Source organism: Microtus ochrogaster, chromosome 4 (genome assembly GCF_000317375.1).
Source record: "Microtus ochrogaster isolate Prairie Vole_2 chromosome 4, MicOch1.0, whole genome shotgun sequence".
NCBI lineage: Eukaryota > Metazoa > Chordata > Mammalia > Rodentia > Cricetidae > Microtus > Microtus ochrogaster.
In genome coordinates, this window is record NC_022011.1 from 37,820,294 (window position 1) to 37,830,461 (window position 10,168).

At 43.3% G+C, this 10,168-nt stretch overlaps 1 protein-coding gene across 8 annotated transcripts in view; it reads left to right on the forward strand.

Moving 5' to 3' along the window:
* Rabgap1 (RAB GTPase activating protein 1) overlaps positions 1 to 10,168 on the forward strand; it is a 158,793-nt gene that overhangs the window by 123,372 nt on the left and 25,253 nt on the right. For all 8 annotated transcript variants that reach the window (XM_026777425.1, XM_026777415.1, XM_026777419.1 and 5 more), the window contains 4 exons: positions 713 to 838; positions 1,366 to 1,509; positions 2,796 to 2,837; positions 3,060 to 3,188. In XM_026777425.1, coding sequence (XP_026633226.1) covers positions 713 to 838; positions 1,366 to 1,509; positions 2,796 to 2,837; positions 3,060 to 3,188 — 441 coding nt within the window. The remainder of the gene's footprint in view (positions 1 to 712; positions 839 to 1,365; positions 1,510 to 2,795; positions 2,838 to 3,059; positions 3,189 to 10,168) is intronic.

Consider the following 10,168-nt stretch of genomic DNA (forward strand, 5'->3'; position numbering starts at 1 on the left):
CCTGCCTCTGCCTCCCAAGTGCTGGGATTAAAGGCGTGCGCCACCATTGCCCGGCGAGACAAGCTACTTTTTAAGAATTATTTTTAATTTATGTGTATTTGTGTGTGCCTGCAGGACCTTATGTGCATGATAGTTCTGTAGGTACCCACAGAACCTGGAAGAGTACAGTGGATCCCCAGGAACTAGAGTTAGAGATGTTTGTGAGCCTCCATGTGGGTGGTAGAAACTGAGGTCCTCTGCAAAGGTAGTGAGTGATCCTAACCACTGAGCCTTCCCTCCAGCCCCACAAACTATTTCTTACTGTGATAGGAAAAAAATAATAATTTTGCTAGAATGACACTGTAGCAAAGACAGGTCAAATGACTGGAAAAAAGGCCTCATTATTTCAGAGAGCTGAAACGTACTGTTGTGTCCTCCTCTAGCCCTGTCCTTTCCGCGGAACCTGGTCTTGATTCACAAGCTTTGCTGTCCTGGGTGCTCATCAGCCCTTCTACCGGTTCCTACTTCATTACACTCTTGCTCTGAAGAAGGCAGTGGTAGCATGAAGTAGGCCCTCCTTTAACATTCCTTGCCTGAGTGAATTAATGCTATTAAATAAAACTTGAGAGCTGGGTTTCTGTGTGCCATTCCATTTCCTGACAGTGGAGGGATAAGCTGAAGATGCTGAAGTCATTATTTTGTATCCCACTCCTCCATTGCCCATCTGATACAGATGCCCGAAGAACAGGCATTCAGTGTTCTGGTAAAGATCATGTTTGACTATGGCCTCAGGGAACTTTTCAAGCAAAATTTTGAAGATCTACATTGCAAGTTCTACCAGTTGGAGCGCCTCATGCAGGTACGGGAACTCAGGCTGGGTTGGACAGATAGGTGCAAACTCTGGCAGATAGATTGGGGAACAATGGCTTTTATTGCTGTTGTTTCTTACTATGCGATGAGGATGCAGAGATCCAACAGTGCTGGGAATCTGATATGTTTAAGCTGAGTTTTCAGTTGTAGAAAAAAACCTAAGAGTAAATTGCTTAGTCAGACCCTTTTCTATAGCAAATGCAGGGAGGAAATGTTCCCCGGGGCTACAAAGGTTGTCTGTTGACGATACCCTTACCAAAATTGAGGCAGACTTTTCCAAAACATTTCACAACTTGGAAATAAAAACTGGCTTTCCAAATACTTGTTACTGTTCTCGGGAATTCCTCTTTCTCTCAGCTAGTTTGTAGTATGGAAAATAGCCACTAAGTGTTCTGAAGCACTTCAGAGATACGCAAGTGTTTGACTGTTTGGGCTACTGCCGGCAGATTTATGAGCCTCCTAAGAAATGTAGGTGAGCTGCATATGTGCCCAGAACTAATTACTTTACTGTTTCAGGAATGCATTCCTGACCTGTACAACCACTTCCTGGATATCAGCCTTGAAGCACACATGTACGCCTCCCAGTGGTTTCTTACACTTTTCACTGCAAAATTCCCTCTCTACATGGTCTTCCATATCATGGACCTGCTGCTCTGCGAGGTATGTGTCAGCGCTCACAGTCCTTAGACTCCTGCTGTAAGCTCTGTCAGATCTCGTCTTTTGTTTTGTTTGGGGATTGCCAAATCTGGGCTGAGGCCAGTGTCCTGCTTGCCCTTTTCACAGAGGTTCTCTGCTGAGAAGAGACAGATAGACTACTTAGTATTCAGTAACACTGAGTAAATAAAATAGGGGTTCCTTTCTTGTGTAGAGGAAGACAGAGGTTGCAGTGCCCGGCTTTCTCAAAGTCTTATCCGTAGAATTAAGCTGCAGCTGTCATATCTAAACTTGTGTTGGGAACTGGTACCTTCCTTTTGAGGGGATGTTTGTTTGGTGTCTCCTGATGCAGAGAGTGCAATTGTATGCTAGCACTCCTAGCTCTGCATTTTTCTTTTTAAAGAGAGGTCTTGATAGAGGTCCCCCAGCATTTCCATGAGTAGGCCGAGTTACACAACCATACTAGCTAATGACTTGATGACTTGAGGTGAGGAAGAAATTTACTGAAAGTAGAGCATTGACACTAAAAGAAACAAGGCAGTGTGAAAAATGTCCTTAGCCTTGACATAGGTTGAGATTTGAGAGGTGTGTATGTGTTAAGAAAGAAAAAACTTAGAAAAGATGTGCCCTCAGTAGAAATTCCAGAAAATATGATCAAAAACAATTGATAATACTTCAGTCTCGGTGTCTCTACAGTTTAACTACACAGCACTTTGGTGTGTATTCTTTCACCTTTTTTGCACCTGTTTTTATATGCAGTATGACATTTTCCCACTGTAATGTTATATGATAATATATTACAGTTCTACTATATTTTGAAAAATATAGCCAGGCACAAGCCTTCAATCCCAGGATGCCTCAATGCAGGTGAATCTCTTAGTTCAAGGCCAGCCTGGTCTACAGAGTGAGTTCTAGACAGCCAGGGTGAAACAGAAACCTTTTCTGAAAATACCAAAATAAGGGAAGTATTAGTTCTAGAGACGAAGGCCCAGACACCTTAACTGTTTAGTGTGAAGATAGTTCACCTGTTCTGAACTACACAGCTTCCATATTGGTCAGATGAGGAAGACAGATTAGAGACCTCCAAGAAAGCTCACGTCTGGGATATGTGCGATTGTCATGTTGATAGATTGTATGACTGTCATGTTTGCTGTGGAGTCATGGGCTGTTGGAGAACTACTCGCTCTCTCTGGGCGTCAGAACAGGGCTGGAGTGCCTGTCCATGATGGCGCTATAGCTAACAGGACAAAGTGGATACAGACACTAAAACTGTCTTGTCTCTTCTCTTTCAGGGAATAAGTGTCATTTTTAATGTCGCCCTTGGATTACTGAAGGTACATGTCTGAGTTGTCTGATGTCCTGCCCTGTTCCATTGTGTTTGTAGTTTTCATCTCACACAGCGGTCAGTGTGCTCTGCCATTTCCATTGGCGCAGTGTAGTCAGGTTACTCTGCAAAACGGTGCAGTTGTGAAACGGTGCAGTTGTAAAATGGTTCTTGGGTATCTTCATAACAGACATTTTGTTCCTACATGTGGTTGTTTTTTTCTTAATTCAAGACTTCCAAGGACGACTTGCTGCTGACAGACTTTGAGGGTGCCTTGAAGTTCTTCAGGGTTCAGCTCCCTAAAAGGTACCGCTCAGAAGAAAATGCAAAGAGGCTTATGGAGCTGGCCTGCAACACGAAGGTACACTAACTACCGTTTGTGTTAGGTCATTCTCTGTGTTTCAGAGATGTCTCTGATGAAATCGTTAATGCTTATAATATATAATTGATAGCTCACACAGAGTGTCCTTATCTTTTTTTTTTTTTTGGTTTTTCGAGACAGGGTTTCTCTGTGGCTTTGGAGCCTGTCCTGGAACTAGCTCTGTAGACCAGGCTGGTCTCGAACTCACAGAGATCCTCCTGCCTCTGCCTCCCGAGTGCTGGGATTAAAGGCGTGCGCCACCATCGCGGAGTGTCCTTATCTTAAATATTTGTACCGGAGTGTTTGAGAAATGGTTAGGGGCTTTCTGTTGTGTTTTGCTCTGGTAGGAGTGACATTGTTGCTCTTTTTATTTTTACTAAACTGCCCTGGGGTTAGAACTCAAGTGTATTTCCCAAATTCATGTGTATTTCATATATAGTTTGTATATATAACCCGAAGGTCATTACAATACATTGTTGCTTAGTGTACTTTTATGTTTGGCTGTGGTATCCCATGTAGTCAGATATGATATCATGTCAGTAATACATTTTTTTTCAGATTTATTGAGGTTGGTGATATACACCTGTAGTCTCAGCACTCAGGAGACTGAGGCAGGAGATTCTTTAGTTTCAGTTCTGCCTGGGCTATGTAGTGAACTCCAAGAAAACCTGGTCTGCACAGCAAGACTGACAAAACCAACTGAAACAAAATCAAAACAGTATTCCTTTTGAGAGCATGCAGGCTTCCCATTTTCAAATTAAGGACTCATACCCCATAATAAGGACATCTGCTTTTGTGTTGTATAGCTTGAACCTTTCTGTTTTTAAAAGACCTTCATAAACACTTGACATTTTCTATCTGTGGGTTTCCTGTCTATGGATTCAACCCATTGTGAAGTGAAGGTATTTGGGAAAAATACATGTATAGAACAACACAGATTATTTTTTCATTGATATTATTCCCTAAATAGTATGCCAATTAATATGCAGCATTTATATTGTGTTTAGGAATTATTGGTAATCTAGAAGTCATTTCTCTATGTATGGTAGGACACATGCAGGTTCCACACAAACACTTCACTACTTGATATAAGGGACTGAGCATGCTCTGATTCTGGACCCAGCTCCTGTGGATCCTGAGGGAGGACTGTATATCACATCCTTGAGTTGAACCTCATTGGCCCTTACAATCTGTTGCTGTGGGAGGAGTGTAACTGTCCAGTGTACAGAAAGATAAGACAGAAACCCTGTTGACACTGAGTTGGTTTGGGACAGATTTTGCTTTCTTGGTTTTCACTGTGCTGACTTCACCCTTTGACATTAATTATTGTGATCAGAAATTCTCTAAAAAAAAGTAAAAATAATAAAAAAAAAAGGAAGTAAAAATATGTGGAGAACCCTCATAATCTTTTAACTTCACACATGACTTTATAACTTTTATGGGTTTTATGACTAATATATAAATGATCACGGTGTACTCATGTTTTGATAAATTTGTGTTTTTAAAGAGGAAATACTATAATTGAAGGGGCTTTAATTAGAAATTTCAGGATAGAGACAGGCAGGGTAAAGGCCTAATAAAGATTGTGTTTAGGTTCACATGAGGTACAGTGAAGAGTTTGATGTCACCACTGGACTCAGATCTGAACCCAGAGCTGATTCTACCCCCAAGGCTCTGTATGAAATAACATTATCTTGGTCATGTGTCACACTAATTTAACAAATTTATGCCTCTGGTAGTGCATAGAGAAATTAGGTAAAGTATGATGTAGAAAATGTCCAGTATATGAATGAGAGAAATGTAAACCATGTGCCTATAAGAAAGTAGCTCAGTTAGTGTGTATGAACCCACACATCCATATTTCAAAGCACTTGGGCCTTATAATCAGGGTCTTATTGCTCACATATAACCATGTGGGTGTGACTTTGGACCTTGGGGGGGGGCAGCAAGAGCTTGGAATGGCTTCCTGGTCATTAAAAGATGATAAAATATAATGAGAAAAGTAATGCTATCTGAGATTGTATACAATAATCTAGATGCCCTGGCTTTTATGTGTGGGTTAGCCATGACAGTATGTACATTGATTAATATAGTGCCTAGAAATTAGTGAAGGCTCGGGAAATGATAGCTTCTGTTTCAGTACAGTCACATGGGAATAAGTTTGTATAGGGCGCAGAGCCAAGCGAGCTCTTATTCTTGCTTACTGCGGAGTCTCAGCAGTGCAGGTGTAGTATCTGACGTAAAAATACTGCTTGGCTGGCTGTTGAGTTTCCACCTACTCTTTTACAAACATTTGGGCAAGTCTTACAAAGAGGTTCCAGCTCTAAGCATCATTAGTTGAAAACATGTTAGTAAACAGATGTTTTCTCCCGTAGCTCAGATAAGTTCCTGTCCTTAGTAAGATCAGACAGCAACCTGCCTTCACAGTGTTTGTACACCATGTATATCTCATTTGGGGTTTGAAATTCCTCCCAATGCCTGGAGTACTTTGCCTGCTTGGGGTGCATTTTGGATGGTTCCCCTCGTTTGTTCCTACTCTAGGTGAGTCTAATTTTTCTTGAAATTCACTCTGCAATGAAAGCCTATAGCTTACCAGGCTACAAGACACAAAGCTTTTTTGGTGAAAGATGAAGGAAAGCACGCACAGGAGTAATTCACAGTCTTGATGACATACATAGTGAGGAAAACAGAGGGAGTGGCTGAGTCAGGTTATTGGCATAGTGAAACTGCATGGTACGGATTCAGTCTCTGGCAAATGCATCATGAGCTCTGTGTCCTGTGCTCCACCTGTGTGTGGGAGGAGGCCTTAGGGGAAATGTTAGGAAATGACATCGTGAGCTGTGCAGTTGGAGTCTCTTCTAGACATGGAAAGGGGTTTTGTGCTAAGGGACTATTGAGGTATGGAAATTAGCTTCTAAACTTTTCAGCTTTTTGGTGTAGAATTTTAAAGCTTGGCTCTGCCATTCATTGGTATCCTATTCTGTTATTTTTAAATGTTCTTAAATTGTGCTTTGTTTACTGGGTTGTACCTCCTGATTAGTGTGAGAGTTTGAAATACTTTGTCTCATGTGACTAGAAATACTTGTGTTGTTACTGTGTTTCAGTACTGTGATAATGCTACGATTTATAGCTATTTCTTACAAGCGTCTTACTCTTCATAGCTTAGTGGGTGAGGGGGAGAACAGCAGGCATGGGTCTGAGACTAGTGGAAGTCACGTGGTTTACCAGATGGCATGAGGGCCAGTGACAGGAAGCCTGGTGAGGCTCAAGCCTCTGACCCTGCTCTCCTTGCCTTATACTTCCTGTTCTTTCTGAAAAAGTGCACTGAGGATTAAGGTTGATGTGGCAGTATCTAAAATGGCCACAAGATGGGTGTGTTGCTTAAAAAGCACCATGTTCTCTGGGGTCTGCGAGCCTTAATTTTCTCTACATTTCTCCCGTGCCTGTCTTTTGGTTTCTTGGGCTCTTTATGTCTTCCTTCTCTTTCTTTGTCTTCAGATGAGTTAGCTGCAGGACTGAAGGGTTTTGTCTCTTGAGAAGTTAGCACCCATGACTCTTAGTGTTAAGTTTAGTGTGTTACATGAAGGCTCACCAGTCTGTCTGTCTATGAGTCAGTAGACAGACAGACACCTTCTCACTGCTACCCAGCATCCCTTGTTAGTCTCCTAGGAGCTCCGTGACTTCCATGGCTGTGTGCCACACATAGTTTGTAAGAGGAAGCAATGGGAAAAGGAATGTTTCTAGGCCTTTTAATGTTTGATTCAAGAAATATTGGGGATCTGCATAGAATCTCAGGACTTGGGAGGCTAGAGGCAGGAGGATTCCCAGTTCCTGGCTAAACTATATAGATTTTGTATGCTGTTGCGGGAAGGAAGGCGTGTGAGGTAAAAGACTAGTTTAGATAAAGAGCTCTTAGATGAAGCCTGAATATCTGTTCCTCTGTAACAGAACCCTGCCTTGGAATATGATATCAAATCTGAAGGGAATGCAGGACTTCAGCCTGCAGAAACCAGGGACAGCGCTTCCTTCTTTGTCCAGCCAGGGACAGCACTTCCTTCTCTGTCCAGCCCATTCATGATGTTAGTGGTGTTATCATGGAGTGGAATCTGAAGTGTTATGAGGGTAGTACTCTCAAAATCTTTTTGTTTGATTTTTTATTTTTGGTTTTTTCGAGACAGGTTTCTCTGTACCTTTGGAGCCTGTCCAGGAACTAGCTCTTATAGGCCAGGCTGGCCTTGAACTCACAGAGATCTGCCTGCCTCTGCCTCCTGAGTGCTGGGATTAAAGGTATTTGCCATCACCGCCTGGCACTCACAGACTCAAAACACAGTGAAGTGGATCTCTTTAAAGACGCCTAGAGTATAGAAGTAAATTACCGAGGTGTCAGTAGATGATGGCATGGAGATGCTGTACCTGAAAGACTGACCACGCTCCACACGCAGACACTTTACCCAAAGCTGTGCCACCCTCTAGTGCTAGATAGGACCACAGAGCTTTTTCCATTAATGCACACATTTTAGAACTAGATTTTATTTTTTATTGCTTTATAAATAATGCCGATCAAAATTCCTACTTCCTCCCTTCCTCCCATTTCCCTCCCGCTCCCCCCCACACACCCTCTCCCCTCCCTCTACAGTCCTGACAGAGGGCAAGGTACTCTGCTCTGTGGGAAGTCCAAGGCCCTCCCCCCTCCATCCAGGCCTAGGATCCCAAAAAGCCAGTACATGCAGTAGAGACAAATCCCAGTGCCATTATCATTGACTTCTCAGTCAGCCCCAATTGTCAGCCACATTCAGAGGGTCGAGTTTGATCACATGCTCGTTCAGTCACAGTCCAGCTGGTCTTGGTGAGCTCCCATTAGCTCAGGCACGCTGTCTCAGTGGGTGGACAAACCCCTCGAGGTCCTGACTTCCTTGCTCATCTTCTCCCTCCTTCTGCTCTTCAACTGGACCTTGGGAGCTCAGTCCAGTGCTCCAATGTGGGTCTCTGTCTCTATCTCCATCCGTCGCCGAACGAAGGTTCTATGGTGATATTCAAGATGGTGATAATCAGTCTGACTTCTAGACAAGGCCAGTTCAGTCACCCTCTCCTCCACTGCCGAGGGTCCTAGCTGGGGTCATCCCCGTGGACTCCTGGGAACCCCTCCAGAGCCAAGCCTCTTGCCAACCCCAGAATGGCTCCCTCAATTAAGATATCTCCTTCCCTGCTCCCAGAGGAAGGCCGGATATAGAACTAGATTTCAGTGGGGAGGTGTGGGCCTTGTTTCTGGTGCTTCTTTTGTGCATAAATGAGCCCAAGATGCTGCTGCTAGTGCAAGGCTGTAGGGATAAGTCCCGCCCCGGGCTAATGTTTACCTATAAATCTGGTGAGCATGCTCGCAGCGCTCACTTCTGCTTTCCTGGTCTCCGCGAGAACGGTGGTTCTGTACGTCTATTTCTCCATTAAAGCTGTATATATTTTTACAATCTGTCTGCATTCGTTTATGCTGTTACATTTTGGCGTCCAACGTCGGGCTATTTTGCCCCCGACTCAAGCACGTAGCCCGCTAGCTAACACTGCACGCTCCCAAGTGCCGTTTTTTAATTTGTGGCTCGGGCATCAATGCTGAGTCCGAGTCGGCCACACAGGCCCATTCTGTCCCGCCTGCTTTCTGGAGCAATTAACCCCTCCCTGCCTGCCTTGGCTAAGTTTGCAGTGGAACCCCACTGCCTGAATTAGCAGAAGCTCAAGTACCTGCGGTTTTGCAACAAAAGCTGCCACAGCAGCAGATTTGGTCTGATACAAAGTGACTTGGCCGGGTGGTGGTGGCGCACGCCTTTAATCCCAGCACTTGGGAGGCAGAGACAGGCAGATCTCTCTGAGTTCGAGGCCAGCCTGTTCCAAGACAGGCTCCAAAACCACAGAGACCACCACTGGCACGAACCGGTCGTTGCAGGTAAAAAAATTTTCTTTTACAAATAAAATGTCTGAACACATTACCATTCAAGAATTTAACAGCTTGTTTAATTGTACCATGTGGGAGATTTTACAAGAGGTGTCTATCACCCCATATCTATGAATCCTTCTGGGATTCATAGTTTTCATTGGCACTAAATGGTTTGATAATAGAAATATGATAAAGTCTTTACAAGACGAATCCAGGATTCTTAAGGCAGAGATTGAACACTTAAAAACAATTGAGAATGACAACAATCTTCTCAAGAATCAGTTTGAAGTTCTCTAGGAAGAGAACAGATCTTTGTTTAACATGACTCAATCAACTGAGCAAAATTTAAAAAAGGTACAGGCTGAAGGAGAAATTCATTACTATGGAAGAGGGAACAGCTGATTTGGATCGTAAGCTTCAGTCCCTTTCTGTAGGAACTGAAACATTAACTAAGAGAATCAAAACTGCTGAATGTGACAATCGAATTTTGTATAAAGCTTATGACAGGTTGGTGGAAAGACTGTCAATACAAGAAGGCACGGTTTATGCCATAAAAATTATGTCCAAAGATGAGATGTTATCTCTAATGGACAAACTGGAACATAATTCTGGACAGGAGATTCAGACATTGCAGAAGGCAATGGTGAATAGAATTGAAAAGATTGAGGAATTTCTAAGTTCTGATGAAGAAGAGCAAAGGGTAGAGAGGCAAATTTTAACTACATCTGTGGGTAAATCTCTCCGGGACAATTTCCACAAAGCCCTACCTACAGCTCTACCTGCCTTTCCAGTAATAACAACAGAGAAGGTGATTGGTTCCAGAAACCCTAGGGTCATCAAGGAAGATACATGGGAGCCTGTCCATATGAATGATCTCAAAGAAATTAAACAGGCTGTCATGACTTTTGGGATGCAAACCTCTTTTGTTACAGAGATGCTAAAATCTTGGGCCACAACAAGCAGAGCAACCCCCTCGGACTAGCTCCAGCTGAGCTCTGCGGTACTTGAGAGTGGACCGCAATTGAAATGGAAATGCTTATTCAGGCAAGAGGCT